General features: G+C 44.1%; 1 protein-coding gene across 1 annotated transcript in view; it reads left to right on the forward strand.

The window, feature by feature from the left end:
- Nucleotides 1-4,358: 4,358 nt before the first annotated feature.
- LOC142905598 (exosome complex exonuclease RRP44-like) overlaps nucleotides 4,359-22,338 on the forward strand; it is a 90,938-nt gene continuing 72,958 nt past the window's right edge. The window contains exons 1-2 of the mRNA XM_076052223.1: nucleotides 4,359-4,391; nucleotides 21,642-21,788. Coding sequence (XP_075908338.1) covers nucleotides 4,359-4,391; nucleotides 21,642-21,788 — 180 coding nt within the window. The remainder of the gene's footprint in view (nucleotides 4,392-21,641; nucleotides 21,789-22,338) is intronic.

Genomic DNA, 22,338 nt, shown 5'->3' on the forward strand with positions numbered 1-22,338 from the left:
CGTGATTTATTCAATAAAATTCAACGTAAAAAAATAAAAACGATCCCAAGACATTTAAAATAAAGTATGGCCATCGTGTGTCAGCATCACAGGCGAAAATTGGCATGTAAAAATAAACTTCACTGCGACTCACTCAATTGGGATTGCTCGCAGCAAACAGCACTTGACCTGCTTACAGGTTAGGTGCTGAATAACCGTGTGTCACACAGAGAACAGTTGCCACTGAGGGTGCCCTTTTCAAATGCTTGAGATGTGATTATCGCGTGTAAATGTGCACACTAAAATAACGAAAAAATTCTAAGCGAACTATTATCGTTTCAGGTGGCAGGGTGGTGCAGCGGTGATCTTTGACCCTGGCAACAAGAAGGGCCTTGGTTAATTATCCGACTGGCACTTTGCGGAGTTTTCTATGTTCTCCCCTTTGTTCTCTATGGGTTATCCAGTTTGCTCACATAGCTAGAAAACACACAATCACAATGTAACTGGGTATTGGCCAAGCATCCCAATGCTAAAGTTACCTGGAAATTACTTCATTGGGATGACACTCGGCAGCAGAGCCGGATGATGGCATTGCTGGGGCCCTATGCCATTGTTAAGCTTAAGAGGCCCCTTCTATGAATGCCTGTATATTTTTGTCAGCAGAATGAAAATAACTGCTTTGGAGAGTCTTTTTTTCTCACCGATCTTAATTTTTTTAAACAATTATGTTAAAACTCGAAACATCGTGTCCATTTCTTGTTTCGTATTTAGAGACCCCCCCCTCTCTTAATGCGAGGCCCTAAGCTGTAAGTGTAGCCGGTGTGAGCTCGCCTGTGATGAATCACACGTATAATTGTGCACTCTTATTTTCTATGGGTGGCCAGGAGAATTTATTATTATTTAAGTGAATGCAATGGTGATCAGGGGATTGGATCCAGAGCCCCACGTACACAGTAGAGTACAAGGGAACGCCCACAATACAGATTTGAGCTGACCTCCGGATTGAGAAATTGACTGGCGGTGTTGTGACGTACAAGGTGTTTCTGATCGCTATTGCGACCGTCCTGTCCCGACGGGAGGAGAGAGGACAGGGTGGACCGGCTGCATGAGCTTACTCTCCGGCACTGCACAGCACAACATCGCCTCCCTACTGCAAAAATACTCGGCAGGACCCTCCTGAAAATAAAAGTCTTCGGAATCAGTGAGGCCTGTCCTTGGGAGGACAGGCGTAGTCTTGGTCGTCACAAGCGAACATTTGTTTCTCCACATTAATTTGTATCCCCGGGTTACCATCAGGGCTGGGCGCTGCAAGCTTAGCTTCTGAGATCTGATGAGACTGGTAGCCGTTTTGTAAAAGGTAATTTCGGCATCTGGAGCCCAAGCATGCAACAACTCTATGCAACTTCTTGGTTCTTTTGGTAAAGTCACGTAGAATGGAAATAAAATAATAAAAATAAAACATAATAAAAAATTAAATTCTCACGACGTTTCGGCCACAACACAAGTAGCCTTCTTCAGGTGAAGGAACAGAACTCTAGGATGACAGCGCTTCAATAACTGCTGCTAAGATTCGCAGCGTCTTTTAAGCTAGGTGGGAGAGGTAAAGCGCCTTGACAAAGGAGTTTACATATCAAACAGGATAATTTAGCATTGAAATAGCTGTGTTAAAGTGTTGGATCAGCAGGGTGTTAAAGTCAGAAATTAGCATGTAACTGGGAGATTAGCATGATGTTAATGTGAGCGATTAGCATGCGACTGGTCACGGAAATAGCTATTTTAAGTCAAAGTTTCCATCTCAACAGAGGCATTTAGTATATGGACGCTAAAGGACTGCAACTACCCAACTATTATACAATTAACCGATGTGAAAAAAACTAAGTATAAACAACATCAATATAATAAATGTACTCAATATGTTCTTCAATACGTTGAGCTATAAACATAAAGTAACTGAGTATACACTACACTATATAATGAATACCATATAGTAAACGAATTAATAAAACTAAAATATAAACTACATCAATGTTATCAATAAACTCTATATACTCTCCAATCAGCTGAGCTACTAACAATAAGTCATTATACATTACAATGCCCTATGGCGAAAAAATGGGTGGCGGTTTTTTCCTTTCCAACGTTAGCACCACGGAGAGCGACGAGCCTCGTTCAGACGGACGAGTCCATCCATGCTCGGAACGGAGGAGGGGGGAGAAACAGCCACGATGTGCTGCTCTGTCCTGTGTTGCGTTACAACCATGCCATAAACTAGACTACTATACATTGTACCGTTATACCTTCCAATATAAACTACATTGTATAATATCGTATACGCAGCCCAATGTAAGCTCTAACATTATGCATTATATTGATATGTCTTCAACTAAACTTTTTCCTACATTACATTACTATACACCGTAATATACACTACCATAGACAAACCCACCCTTGAATTACACAATGCGTTACTTTACACTACCCTATACTTTAGACTGTAAAATGTTAGACTTGTAATATTACACTATGTATTATTCTACCAACCCTACTGTATACCACACTGCTGTATATTCACAATACAATTACGATACTATATATTGCCTTATGAATTATGTTAAACATTACAATGTTATACTATTTATTATATAACATGCTATAAACCATACCATTGACCGTCGTGTGAAGAGGCAGTGCCAGCGAATGGACTGCAGTCTGAATGCCACCATAAAATACAATCAATTAAAAACTGAAATTGTTTATAACGTCTTTCCAATGAAATTTTGATTTAAAGCTTTCGTGACTGCAGTAATTCATATGCTTAGTTCTTTCGGTAAAGTCACGTTGAAGGGAAACAACAAAATAATAAAATATATAAAACAATAAAAATTCTCACGACGTTTCGACCATAACACAAACCAATTCCTCGACCACATCAATTCCATACACCCAGCCATCAGATTCACCATGGAGGTCGAAAAAGATGGCAAGCTACCCTTTTTGGATGTCCTAATTAAAAGGAGACCTGATGGTTCAATGAGCCACTCTGTTGACAGGAAAGCTACGCATACGAATGCTTACTTAAAACCGGATTCCCACCACCATGCCAGAAGAACTCCCTCATCAAGACTCTATACCATAGAGCCCAATGCATTTCCGACCAGGAACACATTGCCAGTGAACTTAAGCACGTACACCAAGCTCTCAAGGCTAATGGTTACTCCGACTACACAATCCGCAAAGGCATCACTCCAGCCATGAAGAAGGATCCTCTTGAGGAGCCATTCAAAACCATCACCTTACCCTACATTGCGGGGGTCACAAAAAAGATCTCCAAAATCCTGAATAAACACAAGATCCAGGTCCGATTCAACACAGTACATAAAATCCGTGATCTGGTTCCGTCTGTAAAAGATGTGGTTCCAGACATACAGTACCCGGGCGTCTACAAACTAAGTTGCCTCTGTGGTAGCAGTTACATTGGAGAAACCAAACGACATATCTGGGACCGCATCCGTGAACATAAAGCAGACTTGAAACACGGTAGGACGAGCACCTCAGCCGTGGCAGATCACTTATAATTCAGTGGGCTCACATGACATTGACTTCTCCAAGACGGACGTTCTCTGCAAGCCATCCGGCTACCATGAGAGATTCGTTCATGAGGCCATCCACATATACAAACACAGAAACAATTTCAACCGAGAAGATGGATTCTGGCTTAGTAACCATTGGAAAGACGTTATAAACCATTTTGGTACTTAATTGATTGTATTTTATGGTGACTTTCAGATCGCAGTCCATTCGCTGCCACTGCCTCTTAATACCTTTCACACGACGGTCAATGGTATGGTTTATAGCAGGGGTGTCCAAACTTTTTTTCCCGAGGGCCACATACAGAAAAATATACGAAGGATTGGGCCACTCACTAGACGTGAGGTATACTGCCTCACTTCTCATGCACTAATATTGTCAAAATCAATCAAATGCAGGTAAATTACGTTTGATTATTGAACATGTTTGAAGAAAAAAAGCCTCCATCATAGCTCTTCATTAGTAGATATTAATTTTATTTTTTACAAAAAGGTTGGCAGGTAATTATCTCAGTGACAGCCTCAGATTGGTTCTTAGGGTGCTGATCCCCCTTCATTGTCCATATGAAGGGAGAGACAAGAAGACAAATAGGGGATGTGGATATTTCAACCTTATTACACAAATAAATTATTGGGCTTGTTAACACATCAACTAACGTTTGTTAAAACAATTGTCATCAACTTTAATTGACTGAATTTATGAAGTAATTGGGCTTATTAACAAATGAAAACGGTGTGTATATTTTTAACTCACCTGTAATGGGAATAATGTTACGCTCAGTGGGAGCAGTGATGCTGCACTTTGGTCTGAAAGATAGCTGGCAGGTCAGGAGTAAGTTTGGTGGTTGAGATGCGAAGGACGTCACGGAGATGGCTGTCGGTCGTTCTGGTTCTCAGCCTGCTTTTGTTCAGCGTTAACAGAGAGAATGTCTGCTCACTTATGTATGTTGAGCCGAACAGACTCATCATTCGTTTTGCATGGCGTCTCGTCGGAGGAAACTTGGCCTTTTCCAAACTCCGGTAGAAGTCAGGTAGGGAGAGAAGCTGATGCTGATTCTTCAGAGAATCATCACACTGAATTTCGATCAGTTCTAATTGCAGACTCTCCTCCACTTCTTTTGCATCCATTGAAAACGGAGCCGCAAACAGTGTGATTTCCTTCTCAATGACAGAAAAATCTTGGAAGCGCTGACTGAATTCTGTCATGAGAGATGTGATCACAGACACATATTCTCCCATTTTTGCAGAGAGCTTGGCATTTGGAAATGCGCATTGATTTCGGTCAGCGTGGGGAAGTGCGCTACATTGAAGTTGCGCAGTTGTGACTCGAAGAGACGGAGCTTCGCACGGAATGCTTTCATGTGCACATACAGCTGTGGTACCAGCTGCTCTTTGCCTTGTAGTCTCGTGAGATCAACTAAAAAAGCCAGGCCTGCCAACCATAAAGGGTCACTGATCTCATGGAGAGGTCTGCCCTTTTCTTTCAAAAACTTGTCGATATTTGATCTCAGGGAATAAAACCACTGCAGCACGGAGCCGCGACTGAGCCAGCGCACTTGGGAATGGTAGAGTAGGTCCCCGTATTCAGCATCGACATCAGAGAGGAACGCTTGCAATTCTCTGTGGTAAAGCCCTCGGGCCATAATTTTTTGACATTTTTCACAACTGTGTTCATCACATCGCCAAGCTGGATTATCTTGGCACAGAGGGCTTCTTGGTAGATGATACAGTGCATTTTAACAGTCTCACCTCCGCTCTCCTGCACCTTGGCACTCACCATAGAAGCCATTCCTTTGCGCTCGCCTGTCATTGCTGGAGCCCCATCCATTGTAATTCCACACAGCTTGTCCCATTTAAGTCCAGCCTGGTTAATTGAATCTGACACAGCTTCAAAACATATCCTTCCCAGTTGTTGTCCCCTTTAGACTCCGAAGATCAAGCAGTTCCTCCGTAATGCAAAAATTCTCATCAACTCCCCGCAAAAAAATTAACAGCCGTGCAGTGTCCGTGGCATCTGTGCTCTCATCACATGCAATCGAGTAAAAATCGAAAGCACAAGCTTTATCTGACACTTGCTGTTTTAAGTTAGCCGACAAGTCTTCAATTCGCCGCACAACCTTATTTCTGGACATACTAACATCGTTAAAATCCTGCATTTTCTCCAGGCACATTCCCACGACTTTAGTGAGGCACTGTTTGATGAAGTCACCGTCTGAGAAAGGTTTCCCGTGTAGGGCAATGAGTTGAGCTACTTCATTGCTGGCTATTGTTGCATTTTCTTGAGCTTTGTTAGCACGGAAAAAAAAACCCTGCTGCTGCGTTAGCAGGCTAGCTTGCCATTTGCTTTACCTTCTCTCTCCGCTCGGCGCCAGTGTAGGACGTGAAGGTCTGATGTTTCGTTTCATAATGCCGTCGTACATTGTACTCTTTCATCACGGCAACACTCTCATTACAAATCAAACAAACACACTTCCCCTTGGTTTCTATGAAAAAACATTCATTTTTCCACCGAGTCTGAAATTTTCTGCACTCGCTTGCAATCTTGCGTCTCTTCGGTTCCGGCATTTCTGGTGACCCTGAGCAAATGTTTTCTTCGATTGCTTGCTTTGTGGAGACGCTGCCTTGTTCAAGACAATAGCGCCATCTAGTGTTTAAATTAAGAAATGCAATACAGTGGGCCATAGTCCATTATATTTTTAAACTTTGATACGGGCCCATTAAAAATGGATGGCGGGCCGCAGTTGGCCCGCGGGCCGTAGTTTGGACACCCCTGGTTTATAGCATGTTATATAATAATAAATAGTATAACATTGTAATGTTTAACATAATTCATAAGGCAATATATAGTATTGTAATTTTATAGTGAATATACAGCTGTGTGGTATACAGTAGGGTTGGTAGAATAATACATAGTGTAATATTACAAGTCTAATATTTTACAGTCTAAAGTATAGGGTAGTCTAAAGTAACGCATTGTGTAATTCAAGGGTGGGTTTGTCTATGGTAGTGTATATTACGGTGTATAGTTGTGTAATGTAGGAAAAAGTTTATTTGGAGACATATCAATATAATGCATAATGTTAGAGCTTACATTGGGCTGTGTATACGGTATTATACAATGTAGTTTAGATTGGAAGGTATAACATTACAATGTATAGTAGTCTAGTTTATGGCATGGTTGTAATGCAACACAGGACAGAGCAGCACATCGTGGCTGTTTCTCCCCCCTCCTCCGTTCCGAGCATGGATGGACTCGTCCGTCTGAACGAGGCTCGTCGCTCTCCGTGGTGCTAACGTTGGAAAGAAGGAAAAAACCGCCACCCATTTTTTTCGCCATATGGCATTGTAATGTATAACGACTTATTGTTAATAGCTCAGCTGATGGAGAGTATATAGAGTTTATTGAAAACATTGATGTAGTTTGTATTTTAGTTTTTAGTAGTTTACTATATGGTATTCATTAGATAGTGTAGTGTATTCCCAGTTACTTTATGTTTATAGCTCAATTTATTGAAGAATATATTGAGTACATTTATTATATTGATGAAGTTTCTACTTAGTTTTTTTTTCACATCGGTTTATTGTATGATAGTTGGGTAGTTGCAGTCCTTTAGCGTCCATATACTAAATGCCTCTGTTGAGATGGAAACTTTGACTTTAACATAGCTATTTCCGTGACCAGTCACATGCTAATCCCTCACATTAACATCATGCTAATCTCCCAGTTACATGCTAATTTCTGACTTTAACACCCTGCTGATCCAACACTTTAACGCAGCTATTTAAATGCTAAATTATCCTGTTTGATATGTAAACTCCTTTGTCAAGGCACTTTACCTCTCCCACCTAGTTTAAACGACACTGCGAATCTTAGCAGCAGTCATTGAAGTGCTGTCGTCCCGACAGTTCTGTTCCTTCACCTGAAGAAGGCTACTTATGTTGTGGCCGAAACGTCGTGAAAATTTTATTTTTTATTACGTTTTTTTTTTCCATTCTACGTTACTTTACCGAAAGAACCAAGAAGATGAATCCCTGCAGTCACGAAAGCTTTAAATCTGAACTTTACGCAATTAAAAATCATAGTGTAAGATAAGACTACAATCGTTGTCTGCTGTGAGGATCTTCTGTACTCAGGGCCCCGAATGTTTGTGGCAAGTGAAAGTTTGTCTCAGCAAAATATAAGATTTCTCACAGTAGCATACCGTATGACCACACGTCGCTCTGCACCTTGTAGAGCCCATGGAACATGCTTTCTGAAGACATCCACTTTACAGGCAGAGGCACCTAATGGACATGACCGCATGGCCACAAGCACAACAACAATACGTTCAGTAAATTCAGTTCAGGCCGATGCATCGCGATTCGTCATACGTTTTTTGCGTCAGGCCATATTCATCTGGCCAAATTAGCGTCATCTAGCCCTCCACTACCCTGAAGGGTTAAATGTGTAGTGACATCACGGGATGGCACTGTGTAGTGCCGGGCCTAGAGAGGCACGGCGTGCGGTGTATTGACATCGCGGATACCACTCTGGTGTGGGTGTAGTACCGGCCCTAGAGGGGCTCGGTCAGCGCTGATTGATCCCGCTGGATGGCATCACGCTTGGCGTGCAGTGCCAGCCCGACAGGATAGGGTGTGGGAGTGCCGGCCGTAGGAAACGGGTTACTAAATGCCATGGCACTCTGGTTGACCCGAGAGGACACGTGACCGGTTAAGTCTACAAAGGGGCCCCAAGTGGGGGCTAGGGGTGGTCACGTGGTCAGGGTCCAGATCCTGCTGCTCGATGATTCTAGAAGGTGGTCGTGGCCAAGGGCGGAGCCAGCCACGCCACAGAGAATATAAGCTGGGTCCCCCAGAGGGACCGGCGTTGTTGTTCATCCTGAAGAACCTTTGTCTACGTCTACGTTCTACCGAGTCTCCAACACATGGACTGGGACCCGAGCTGTGGTCCCGTTCTGTCGTAGCTAGTCATGTTGTAATTAGTGTAGTTAGCCTGGTGGTCACCACCACAGGTTGTTATTCTGGGCCAGTTACCCCGTGTACCACATGGGGGGGGGGAGGAGGAAGGGGATTTGTGAAATTGCCCCATATTTTGAACTGTCGGCAGAGCAGGGAGATTGAATCCAATTGCCAACCTCTGGATTGCAAGTCCAGGGTGGGAGAGCCATTGCACCACCGTGTGTGGCAGCACCCCCCACTCGCTTTTTCTTAGGGGCTGTGCAAAATAAAATAAAAACATTGAGTACAATTAAAGTGATGGGCCTTCCATTCCGATGATGGTGATGACATTGGCGATACTGATAATGATGCTGATGATGCTAAGTAAGGTGAAGGACTCACTTTGCCCTTCACCATGTAGTTGGGGTCAGTCTGGACGTTCCGTGCCAGCCCAAAGTCGCAAATCTTGGCGATGTGTCCATGCGTTACCAGCAAATTCCTCGCAGCCAGGTCGCGGTGGATGCACTAAAAAAAAGAAAAAAAATCCCTGTGTGGCCTTCAACAAACTTGGGGCAACTTCTGTGAAGGTCGGCCACGGTACACGACGGGGTGGGTGCCCAGCACCACGCCCGGCCGCCTTTGTCTCCCCAGTGTAGATGTTTACACACCGCACCAGGTACTCATTTGAGACTGAGTCCATCTGGGGAGGCCCAAGACCGGTTCAGATAATTGTCACTGGTGTTGGCCGTGAGCGTGAATCGAACTCTGGCCATTGGGTTCGTAGTGCAGTGAACTAACCACTGAGCGACCACTCGCCACCCAGACAGACATATTAAGGGCAACAAAGACGTGCACCACAGACACAGTCACATACAAAGACACAGTTAAACACGCACAGTCACAGAGATACAGTTAAACATACTCTTTGGTTCTTTCGGTAAAGTAACATAGGTATAAAATAAAACAAATCACGACGTTTCGGGCGCAACACAAGTGTCCCTCATCAGGTGGGAAAGCATGATCTGCTGCTGAGGCAGACTGTTTTAAAAGGTTTGAAATAGGTGTAGCCCAAGGGTCATAAAGAAGTGGGCGGGGCTAGTGATGTTAATGTGAGAAATTAGCATGTAAATGTAAGATCGGAGAGCAGCCTCCTCGACGAGGGCTTCAAATCAAGACAGTTAAACACGCGCAGTCACACAGATGGTCATGGCCCTGTAGGGATAGAGACAGACAGGCACGGAGATACATACAGAGAGACACAGAGACAGGTTAAAATCATCACGTATTTTCATCATTATGTTCCACCACTCTTTTAACCGAGGAGAGAGGCTCACTGCTGATTCACTCCTCTCGCGACTCACGTTCTTGTGAGCGAGGAAGGCCATACCGCTCGCGAGCTGCTCCGAGAAGCTCGGGAGGTTGTCCACCCCGGATGGAGTAGAGTCGCTCACGATCGCTTCTCTCTCCGACGACGACGCGTCCCAGCCTGCGGCGCACAAGGAAGCCCGGACGATTCAGAAATGCCCTAACTATAGAGTATCTATAGTAGATCATCGATTATTCGGCGGCTACGGGGGGGAAGGGGACGCCAAATTTTTTAACAACGCCGGATATTCACTACATAATAATTTTAAAAAGCTAATTTTTTGCACATTCTTGCATAGCATTGTTTTTAAATGTTGTGAATGTTTTGTTGTCTTTTAAATTAGTTTACTATATGAAATTGGTGTGAATAAACATACAAATACACAGAAATAAATATCCTACTGTAAAATGTAACCTATTTACTGTACCGTACTTACCAATCCAATCTCGAAGACTCTGAATGGAGTGATGTATATACGTGCAGTATTGTCATTTTTTAAAGTTGTATTTAGTGTATAATGTACCGTCCGTAATATTTAACACTGAAATGAAGTCGGTGGCCGCTCTGGTTAATACCGCGGTCTACTTCGCAGTAGACACAGTTAGAGCGAACACGTACATGATTAGAAAAAGAGAGTCGGCCAAGTGTTGTGTGGTGTAATTACCCAAATTTGAGAAATTTACTCGCAAATTATACCATCGGGGAAGCTGCCTAATAACATCACAAACCCACTTGGCAGGGTAAAGCCCGCTTGCAAGGCTGTGGCTGCACAGGGGCAGCTGCCCCCAGTCCATGGAAACTGGTACTGATGTAGTTTACGAATCGCCATGGGCGGCATGGTGGCACATTGGTAAGTAACCCTTGCGCCTTGCAGCAAGAAAGCTGGGTTTGATTCCCGACTCGGGCGCGTTTTGGCGTGGAGTTGTCATCTTCTTTCCCCCTGTTCGTCAGAGTGTGTAAGTGCAATGAAGTGTTTGAGTGAGTGTGTGAGCGAGTGAGTTAGCGTGAATGTGTGAGTGTGTGAAGATTGTATGTTCTCCCCCTCTTCTGGGTCTCCTCCGTGTTCTCGAGTTTCCTCCCATAGTAAAAAAAATACCCAATACAACGAGTCTGGCATTGGGCAAAACATCCCAATACTGAAAAATCACCTGCAAATTACTCAATTGGGACTACACAGTGACAGCAAAAACTTCGCAGGACCCTCATGAAGAAGTCTTGAGTTTTTGCACAGTAAACAAATGTAATAATAAATCTTGACTTAAAGCTTTTGTAACTGCAGGAAGACATTCTTTGGCTCTTTCGGCAACGTCACGTAAATAGGTTCAAATGAAATAACCAAAAATAACAAAAAACTACGACGTTTCGATCACAACACAAGCTTTTGTCATCAGGAAGAAAAAAAGAGAGGGGGACAGCTGCTGAGGCAGACAGTCTGCCTTATCTCAACCGGTGTTGTCCCTATCCTAGGTAAACTCTGTCTTAAATGAGTACCTGGTGCAGTGTGTAGACATGAGCACTGGGGAGACAGAGGTGGCTGCATGCGCGTAGTGCTGGCCACCCACCTCCTCGTGGGCCACGCCGCCTAACAGCAGCACAGTCTGTTAAGGCTTATTTGGGTGATCTTCATCTTTGTTGTACGCTTGTGCCATCTTGTGTGTCCGCTGTCACAGATTCCAGGCTACAACCCTCCGGAGTCCACCCCATGGGGCTCCCCTTCTCCCCGGCCCAAAAAACCCAGACAGTACTCGTGCATCATGCATGCGGTGTCAGCAAGAGGTAAGAGGTGCATGAGTGGGCACACACTCTGGGTTTTACATCTGCAGAGTTAGTTAAGTGTACAGTGTGCTCGCAAGCAGAGGTGAACAATAAAAAAAAATCAGTGGCGGTTATGAGAAACGCTACCCTGAAGTAACGGGCGGTTTGCACTCTGAACTTGCAATCCAGAAGTTACTGGTTCGTTTTCCCATCGCAGCGTTTGAAACAGTGGCGCAATTTTCTTAAATTTACAATTTTTACCTTGCCAACCAGTACAAACAGCCAGGTGAGGTGTATAAGCGTCACTATATATGAATAGTTTAGGACATCTTATGCTCACAAACTCACCCGTTCACGCACTCAACCACCAACTCAATCTCACTCAAATCACCAACTCACTCTCACTCAAACCACCAACTCACTCAACCATCAACTCACTCAACCCACCATCTCACTCAAACCACCAACTCACTCAACCATCAACTCACTCAACCCACCATCTCACTCAAACCACCAACTCACTCAAACCACCACCATCTCACTCAAACCACCAACTCACTCAAACCACTATCTCAAACCACCATCTCAAACCACCAACTCACTCAAACCACCATCTCACTCAAACCACCATCTCACTCAAACCACCATCTCACTGAAACCACCAACTCACTCAAACCACCAACTCACTCAAACCACCACCATCTCACTCAAACCACCAACTCACTCAAACCACCAACTCACTCAAACCACCACCATCTCACTCAAACCACCAACTCACTCAAACCACCATCTCACTCAAACCACCATCTCACTCAAACCACCATCTCACTCTAAAAGGTTGAAGGTTAAGGTGCAGGCAGCCCTGAAAATATATTGGCTCGTGCCACTGCAAGCTCCCTTCTGGAGGATATGTTGTTGAGCCAGACGTTTGGAAGAGGTGGGAGTAACCCACATTTTACCCCACCACACACGAACTGCCGATGGACTACCCATTGACAGTGCTGAGTGGACAACGGCAGGGCCAGTGAGGGGGGATTTAAGAAACGGTTCAATCACCTGCCGTGCTTGGAGGATGAACCGGCGGCATTTGGGTTGCCAAGCCCAGTGTGATAACCGTCACATTATGGCAGCATCATAATCTGAATATTTTTCCTGGATCAATCCGATGAGCTATAAAGCTCTTTTTCACAGGTGTCCAGCACCACTTCATCATATGGATGAGGGGTTCCTGACTCAGGTGAGAGACAGATTTGTCCTCCTCTACCAGGTGAGGTCAGGCAATTTTACTTCTCACTTCACCTTCCTCACCTCAACTGGTAAGGTAGGAAAATCATTGCTCCTGAACTAGGTGAGAGCCCAATCAGGTGTGACCCGTGGTGCATAAGGGGACCACACCAATGATAAAAAAAATACTAAACTATTTTTTATTTTTTTGGTTCTTTCGGTAAAGTCTCGTAGAAGATAAATAATAAAAATATAAAACAATACAATTCTCACGACGTTTCGACTGCAACACAAGCAATCATCATTCCTTCTACGTGACTTTACCGAAAGAACCAAGAATATGAATGCCTGCAGTCACGAAAGCTTTAAATCAAAATGTATTTTTTATTTATTTACCAAGGTCACATCTATAACAGCAGCCACTATACCTGACCAGTGTTACTCATTTCTACTGTTACCTATTATTATGATTAGTGTGTGGACCCACCACAAAATTTCATACTTAACTTGCAGTTCATCAATCTTTGTAATAGCGTAATCAACCAGACTATGCGTTAATTGTGTTTTGACCGACCGTCTGTGTTGCTTTATATGGTTTCCAAATTTTGCTAAATACTGTTTGTTTGGTATGCTTCTCTCTCTGTGTCCCCTGTTGTATCTGTGTTAGTTTCTCCCTACTTGTGTGTCTGTATATACATATGGGGTTATGTGTTTCCTCTCTCTCGTAAATTTAGCTCTTCTGTACCTGATGATGGCTGCTTGTGTTGCAACCGAAACGTCGTACGCTATTATGTTATTTTATTATTTCTTATTTATACGTGACTTTACCGAAAAAAAACAAAGAGTAATTCCTGCAGTCACGAAAGCTTTGAATCAAGTCTGTAGTGCCTCTTGTTAAACAGTGCTTCAGTTAAACAGGAAAATTAATAAATCCAGCAGGCATGACTTGAAAAGTAACACATTTACATTTTGGGTGGCACTCTAAATCGTCCGGTAAATCGTGTCGCCAATTATAATTTCTGCGTTTATCTGCGCGTGTCTGTGTACCCCCAGTGGAGGAATACGTGCGCAGCTTGCTGGACAACCCTGAGTTGATTGACCGTCTGGCACTGGCCTCGGAGCAGGTGAGACTCCGTATGCGTGCATCAGCTCTGCCCCCCCCTCATATTTATGGTGTGGGCCTGTACCCTTGTCCGACCCCTCACTTCCGCGTTGCATCCAGCTGCCTCACTGAAGAAAGGGACACTTGCCTTGCGCTGAGTACGACGTTTCGCTGGTTGTAATCGCCAGGGAAACGATATACTCGATTTGTAAGTGTTGTGGGTTTACTCTCCAATACACTGGCGTGCTGCAGTAGTAACTAATTGACACGTTTTGTTTTACGTAACAAACCTTACTAATTGTCTGTGCCGGGTTAACTACGCACATTTACGCGCTCTTACCCAAAAAACCTTTATTATGGATAATATTGGTCGCAAAAGAACACGTGTTAAACAGCTCCCGTTTAGAACGTCTCATCCTCACCATCAATGGTCAATCAATCAAATAAATCCTAGATTTATAACGTGGTATATTTACCAAAAAGCAGAGACGGAAGGGTGAAACTCTAGAGGTAGCTCTATGATATCCGCTTTTGTGGAACGTTCTCTAACACGGATGGCCGTACTGAGATAAATCAGACTGGATCCTTCGTCTCGTTACGTGATGGCGGTTGCAAAATTGTTGTTGACGCGTGCATGTGCCGTGCGTGTGCTGTGTACGTGTGCAGGATGTGGTGGAGTCCCGGGTAATCTTCCCCGAACATCTCCCGCTGTCCCAGCTGCAGCAAGGTGTGCGCACCACAATACTTGTGGTCAAAATGCAAACAAAAAACACACTATGATAATATATGCATTGTCCTTGAGACTGATTGGTTCACACCAGGGACGGCTTTCTTTTGAGCCTCGACCCAATTGGTGCGAGACCAGAGGACGCCAAAAGGCGTACGCATATATTGCAAATATTATCAGTGTGTTTTTGTTTGCATTTTGACCACAAGTATTGTGGTTAATGCACACCTGATTCCTTGTAAGAGGTTTCAGTTTTGTTGCCAGAAAAAAGGGGAAAAACCCTATTATATTTTGGTACTGGCAAAGGAGGTCTAATGATGGTTGTGACTACTTTGTTAACAAAATGAATGGTCTATTTCCACCTCCAAAATGTAACGTTAAATAACAATTAGGTACATTGGCCCTTTGTTGGAAAAAAAAAACCCAGTCTAGAAATTGCCCTACTTGAACATATGTTACTGAAAAACATTGGTTTCAGAAGATTCATGGGCTCATAGTCCTACATTTTAAATTGTTTATTCGTGGTATTAAAACTCTTGTACAGTAAAACCTTGGATTGCGAGCATAATTCGTTCCGGAAACGTATTTGTAATCCAAAGCACTCGTATATCAAAGCACTCGTATATCAGTTGTGATCACGTGACGCTCGGCAGTACAAAGCTGCTCGTATTGCAAGACCCTCGCTCGTTTATCAAATTAATATTTATTAAAAATTTTGCTTGTCTTGTAAAACACTCGCAGACCAAGTTACTCGCAATCCAAGGTTTTACTGTATATGCTGCTCTCTAACAGCACTTGGCCCAGCGGTCTGTTAAGACTATACGGGGGATCTTTTTTGTCTGCGTGCAGGTGTTGATCCAGGGGCTGCAGCATTTAAACCGCGCGATGCACGACGACATCGTGTGCGTGGAGATGTTCCCCGAGGAGCGCTGGGTTGCCCCCTCCTCGCTGGTCCTGCACGATGAGGGCGTCGCAGGGGACGTTGCAGAAGAGAATGAAGAGGATGTGGTGAGTGGAGCGTCAACACTGCTGAACCAAAATCAAACCCAGACACCTGCAGTGTGCGTGTCTCTCTCCCCGTGGTCGCATGGATTTTTCTCCAGGTCCTCCGGCTTTTCCCTCCACAGTTACAATCTGACATGCACTTAGAGTATGTGGCTGCTATCAATTTCAAATGTGATAAGATACTTCACTGAACGATCATTTGTGGCCAGGTCACTTAAAAAGAGCTATAGAGCTCTCAGGGTCCTTACCTGGTAAAGTTATTTAGTTTATAGTTTTTAAATAGTTTTAATATAAATTTTGATTTAAAGCTTTCGTGACTGCAGTAATTCATATTCTTAGTTTTTTTTCGGTAAAGTCACGTTGAAGGGAAACAACAAAATAATAAAATATATAAAACAATAAAAACATTCTCACGACGTTTCGACCATAACTCAAACGGTCGTCTTCAGGTGTGTTGGTTTGCATAAATTTATTTTTAAACGGCGCATTTATTTATTTATAAAAACGTTAGCGCCACGCGCAACGATTTGGCAGTTTATTTAGGACTAGCCCATCTATATTCTGAAAAGAGGAGGGGGGAGACGAATTTTTTTATAATGTATGCTGTCTGAAAGCCACTGTAAGCGTGAACAATCAATTAAGACCTGAAATGGTTTATCAAATCTTTCCAATGATTGCTAAGATAGAATCCATCTTCTCCGTTGAAATTGTCTCTGTGCTTGTATATGTGGATAGCCTCATGAACGAATCTCTCATGGAAGCCAGATGGCTTACAAAGAACCTCTGTCTTGGAAAAGTCAATGGCATGTGAGCCTACTGAATTAGAACAATGATCTGCCACGGCCGAGGTGTTGGTCCTACCGTGTTTAAGGTCTGCTTTGTGTTCACGAATGCGGTCCGAGACATGGCGTTTGGTTTCTCCAATGTAACTACTACCACAGAGGCAACTTAGTTTGTAGACACCAGGGTATTGTATGTCCGGAATCACATCTTTTACAGACGGAACCAGATCACGGATTTTATGTAATGTGTTGAAACGGACCTGGATCTTGTGTTTATTCAGGATTTTGGAGATCTTTTTTGTGACCCCCGCAATGTAGGGTAAAGTGATGGTTTTGAAAGGCTCCTCAAGAGGGTTCTTCTTCATGGTTTGAGTGATAGCTTTGCGGATTGTATAGTCGGAGTAACCATTAGCCCTAAGAGCTTGGTGTACGTGCTTGAGTTCACTGCTTATGTGTTCCTGGTCGGATATGCATTGGGCTCTATGATACAGAGTCTTGATGAGATAATTCTTCTGTGATGGATGGTGGTGGGAATCCGGTTTCAGATAAGCATCCGTATGGGTAGCTTTCCTGTAGACAGAGTGGCTCATTGAACCATCAGGTCTCTTTTTAATTAGGACATCCAAAAAAGGTATCTTGCCATCTATTTCGACTTCCATGGTAAATCTGATGGCTGGGTGTATGGAATTGATGTGGTCGAAGAATTGGTCTAGAGCAAGCCGGCCATGTGGCCAGATGACAAAAGTGTCATCCACGTACCTCTTCCATAAGGTTGGGCGCAGAGTGGCAGTCTGGATGGCGTCAGTCTCAAATTTCTCCATGAAAATGTTAGCTATAACTGGAGAAAGGGGGGAGCCCATTGGGGTGCCCTCAGTTTGTTTGTAGAAAGTTCCATTCCAAGTGAAGTATGTATTGGTTAAACAGTGTCTCACCAGGGGGGGTACCTCAGTGTTTAGTCCTTGATGAACCAAGTCTTCAATGATTGCAATGGTGTCAGGTACAGGAACCTTGGTGAATAAGGAAACTACATCAAAACTGATAAGCAGGTCGTCTGGGGACAGGGAAATACCCTTGATTGTCGATACCAGGTGAGTCGAATTTTGTACCACAGAGGTGGTCTTTCCAGTGAAAGGACGCAGGATTTCAGACAAAAAACGAGCTAGTTTTGTAGGTGGGGGAGCCGATAGTAGAGACTATGGGACGAAGGGGTGTATCTACTTTATGTATTTTTGGTAAGCCGTATAATCTTGGTGGCCTGGCAGCAGAAGGTTTCAACGAAAACTGTTTAGATTGATCAATTGATGCGGTTGAATCAGAAATTATTTTGTTGGTTTGTTTGACGAGGCTGTTGGTGGGATCTCTTTTAATTTTTGTATAACTACCATCGTCGAGTAATTCTTTAATTTTGTTGTTGTATTCTATTTTATCCATGATGACAGTAGCATTGCCTTTGTCAGCTGAGAGGACTACAATATCATTCCTCTTTTTTAATTTATATAATTCAAAACGCTCATCTTTGCTGAGGTTGCTAGCTGGCATCTTAGCGTTTTTGAGGGTTGCAGCGATTTCAGATCTTGCTACGTCTGCAGCGATGTGACCCAGGCCCCTGAGAGCAACTTCTACTTAGGCAATTATATAATTAACTGGTATGTGTTTAGGTGTGACTGCAAAGTTTAGACCTTTAGCTAAAACGGATTTCAGACTATCGGAAATAGAACTGTTACTGCGATTAATTACGACTTTGTTAATGTCTAACTATAGTTATGGTCGAAACGTCGTGAGAATTTTTTATTGTTTTATATATATTTTGTTATTTTGTTGTTTCTCTTCAACGTGACTTTACCGAAAAAACTAAGAATATAAATGCACCGTTTAAAAATAAATTTATGAAAACCAACACACCTGAAGACGACCGTTTGAGTTATGTTCGAAACGTCGTGAGAATTTTTTATTGTTTTATATATATTTTATAATTTTGTTGTTTCCCTTCAACGTGACTTTACCGAAAAAAAAAACTAAGATTATAGTTTTAATATAGTTTAAACAAAGAATAACAACAAAAACTCAACCACTTCAAGAGAGACCTTAAACATAATGAACACCGTGTGACCAGACAACAATCCACATTAGAGATGCTGTTAGCTTGATTTTGCGTTTATTAAATGACTTTACATTACATTACTTCAAAATCAAGTCAGGAGTGCTAATCATTTCATACTATTTTTGTATGTACGTAGGGGTTATTTGACCATACTTCGATGCGGGTTGGTGAACGGGGGGGGGGCATAGATCAGGAGCATAGAAGGACAGGACAACAGTTCATTTTGCTGTACTGCGCTCTGCTGCCTGCCATTTTGGCGCAGAGCCTATACCACCTGTTATGCATATCCAGGCTCAACACGGTGGCGCTTCCACGGTCTGAGCTCCTTTTTAATGTTTATTTTAATTAACTTAATTAGAACTCAAGAGATCAGGACACGTATCATTTGCGAGAGTGACCTGGGTCACAGGGTGGCCTCTATATTGAAAACTAATTTCTTTAGAACTGCTTTTTGTATTTAGATTGTTGTCCTTTCCGCGCACCTCCGATTAGCATGGTTGGCTGTGTACGGTGCGAAATAAGTTCTACATGCATACATACCACAGTGACAAAATGCAAAACATAATAAAGTACAGCAATGAAGTTAATTGAAATTGGCACGAAAACAACTGTGGTTTATGAAAAGTCGACAATATTGCACAAACATAAACAAGTGTTAGATATTAAATCGCATGTAGTGCAAGTTGGCTTGGGCAGATTATTTATAGGCTGATCATTGCACAGTTATACTTATTAAAACGTTACGTAAACATTAAACACATATAGGGTGACTGATGTGCTAAGCAGGTAAGAGAAAATGTCAATCAGTGAAATCATAAAGAATCGAGAGATTAAGCATCAAATTGTGAATTAGATGGGAGGGTAACCTTTGTTGTAGATAATATTGGTCGCAAAAGCTTACGCGTTTTTTTTTAAACGTGTGGTATCTGATGGGCGTGTTCCGGTTGATTCTATCAATCGCCAGAACTGTTTTAACTTATAAATATTTACGGAGGACTCCTCACTGTGATCTTTTGTCATTTTAACAAAGCGTCAGTCTCATTATTGACATTGATGAGACACAGCATGAAACCACATCCGCAGGTTAAGCGCTATTGTTTTGGATTGCTCCTTCCCCTTCAAGCCAAATTGTATTGTGTTATGCAGTGAGTTGGTTAAAAAAATAGTTATTTCATTATTTCAGTGTGTGAGAGAGACGCTACTGTGGTGAGTGCTCATTTGAGTTTGCGTTGTCATCTCCCGGTGCTATCCCAGCTGCTGCTGCTGTCGTCGCTCTTGCTTAGATTACGCAACACGATGTTTGTCCTTTGTTTTGGTCTCCAGCTGAAAGCCGAAAGTGGGAAGATGCGTCGGCCCACTGGCAAAGTGGTCGGCATCATCAAGCGGAACTCGAGGCCGCTGTGCGGCATGCTCATGCCCAGCCCAATCAAGGAGGTGGGCTGATCTGCATGTGTGTGTGTACGTGTGGGGAGCGGTAATGTAGCGGTTAGCGCGCTGCGCTACGAATCCTGGGACCCGAGTTGGATTATATTTATCGCTCATAACCAATAAACAGCGCCAAATGTCTGAACCTGTCTTGGGCCCTTCCCTAGGTCGACTCGGCCATAAATGAGTCTCTGATGTGGCATGTAAACATCAGCGCTGTGGAGACAAAGGCGGTCGGGCATGGTGCTGGCCGTACCCACCCCGTCGTTTGCCGTACCAGCTTGAATAGGTGTGTGCTGACGGCACTTGCCCAAACAGTTTGTTGAATGCCTTACTGGGGGCTCATTGGGCGTGTTGCAGGCCACCCGCCACCTGTTCACGCCCGCGGACCGCCGCATGCCACGAGTGCGGGTGGAGACAAGACAAGCAGCGTCCCTGCAGGCCCACCGCATCGTGGTGGCCATCGGTGGCTGGCTGCGACACTCCCGCTACCCGAACGTACGACTGCACCGTGACGCCCCGGACGCCGTGACACCTCACCCGTCTGTCCCGTGGTCGGCATCGTCGGGCTCATCCTTCTGTCACTTGACGCGCGGCCACGCGGCTCTGTATGCAATACAGCCGTCGAACCCAAAACACGAACGGTGACACGGTGAATTGGAAGTCAGGGTGGATGAAGTGGCACCACTGTGATATTTTTTTGTTTGAAAGCATGGCAAACTCACCTGTGATTCAACCTAGGTTATTAAGGTGTTGTAAGTTGATAGTCTCAGCCCAGTCACCAATAACTGCACCAAAAACGATATTAAATTTGGTCGTGCACTTCGATTGTTTGATTTCCATCTCTGAGAAAACTACTGCGTTTGACTGCCATGTGATGAACATTACTTTGATTGGCAGAGTGGTTGGAAAAGCACTGCCCCCCTACAATTTGGACTGCATTTCACTTCAATGGATCTTAGAAGTAGCTCTGTTATGTCTGCTCCTGTGGGTCGTCCTTGACCACGAAGGGTTTGTATAGATTGCTTGTATTGTGCAATACCATTAACACAATGAGAAACAAAATTGGTGAAAAGTTAAATATATTGTTAAGATGTATTCTTTGGGTTGTATCTTTGTTTAAACAGATGTCGGTTAATATTCTGCATAATGTACGTTAGGTACAAGGTTGGCATTGTGGTTGTGCTTTTCATACCTATTTGCCACTGCACAACCGAGCGACACCATGGCTGGCACGGTTTAGTAGGCTGCAGGTTGTTTATCCACTGCAAAAGCGGATCCATGCCATGGACGGTCAATGCTTTGAACAAGGCTAGGCACGTGCAGATGACGCTGTGGTGCCACGTCCCCGCGGTGTACTGACTGCCGTCACACAATTAACGTGTCGCTAGCCCCGCCCCTGGCCCTGCTCGGCCCCCGGATATATTTGGATGCCTTGTGGGGCCAGCATACTACGGTTTGGTTCTGGTTCGACACGGCAAAAGCCAGTGGGTGACCACAGACACTTCGAGAGATCTGCACTGTCTGGGTTCCAATGTACCAGTGGAAAAGGGATACCGGTGACGATTGGCCACGTATGTGCATATGCATGTTGAACTTCTTCCGTACCATACGTAGACAACCGTGCTAATCGTCGGTGTGCTTGTGCAGGGCCATTTTGTGCGCTCTCTGGGCGAATGTGGGGATAAGGAGACGGAGACGGAGGTGCTGCTGCTGGAGCACGACGTGCCACACCAGCCCTTCAGCCAGGCCGTACTTGCATGCCTGCCCCCTCCCACGTTCAGCATCACAGCAGAGGTACGCATGAGACGTGTGACGATATGTCAATTCATCGATTGAGTTCAATTCTTACGCCTGCGGTGTGTTGGTGTGTTCGGTCGTGCATGTGAGAATCCTTTACTTCAATGTTCTTTATTACAAGGCCCACGGGCCACTGGTGGCCCCTGGGTGGCCTTTGGTGTGGCCCATGACGTGTGGCCCCCGACGTATAGGCCCCCGACAATAGACAAATGCGAAAACACCCCCCATCATCATCATCGTGCTGTCAAACCGCAATAGTTTCAAGATGTTTGGCCTGCGTAGAATACCTTCTAGAGGACCTCTCTGGAGCTCTCCCTCCAGTCGAGGTCCTTCCGCTGCACTGTCATGAACGAGAAGCCACGGGGCTCTACGCCTTTACCGCAGACCGTATATAGAAAAGCCGTCGACCTGAAAGAAAGTCGATGGCTCGGACACATCATCGTAAGAAGAGAGGAAATTCACATCGGAGGAATGAAGGCGATGGACTTATGGAAGCACCAGGGCGGAGACCCGAGAGGCAGGCCTCGAGAGATGCGGATCAAAGTGG

Source organism: Petromyzon marinus, chromosome 55 (assembly GCF_048934315.1).
Source record: "Petromyzon marinus isolate PM22_M1 ecotype Great Lakes invasive population chromosome 55, UKy_Petmar_22M1.pri1.0, whole genome shotgun sequence".
NCBI classification, from domain to species: Eukaryota; Metazoa; Chordata; class Hyperoartia; order Petromyzontiformes; family Petromyzontidae; genus Petromyzon; species Petromyzon marinus.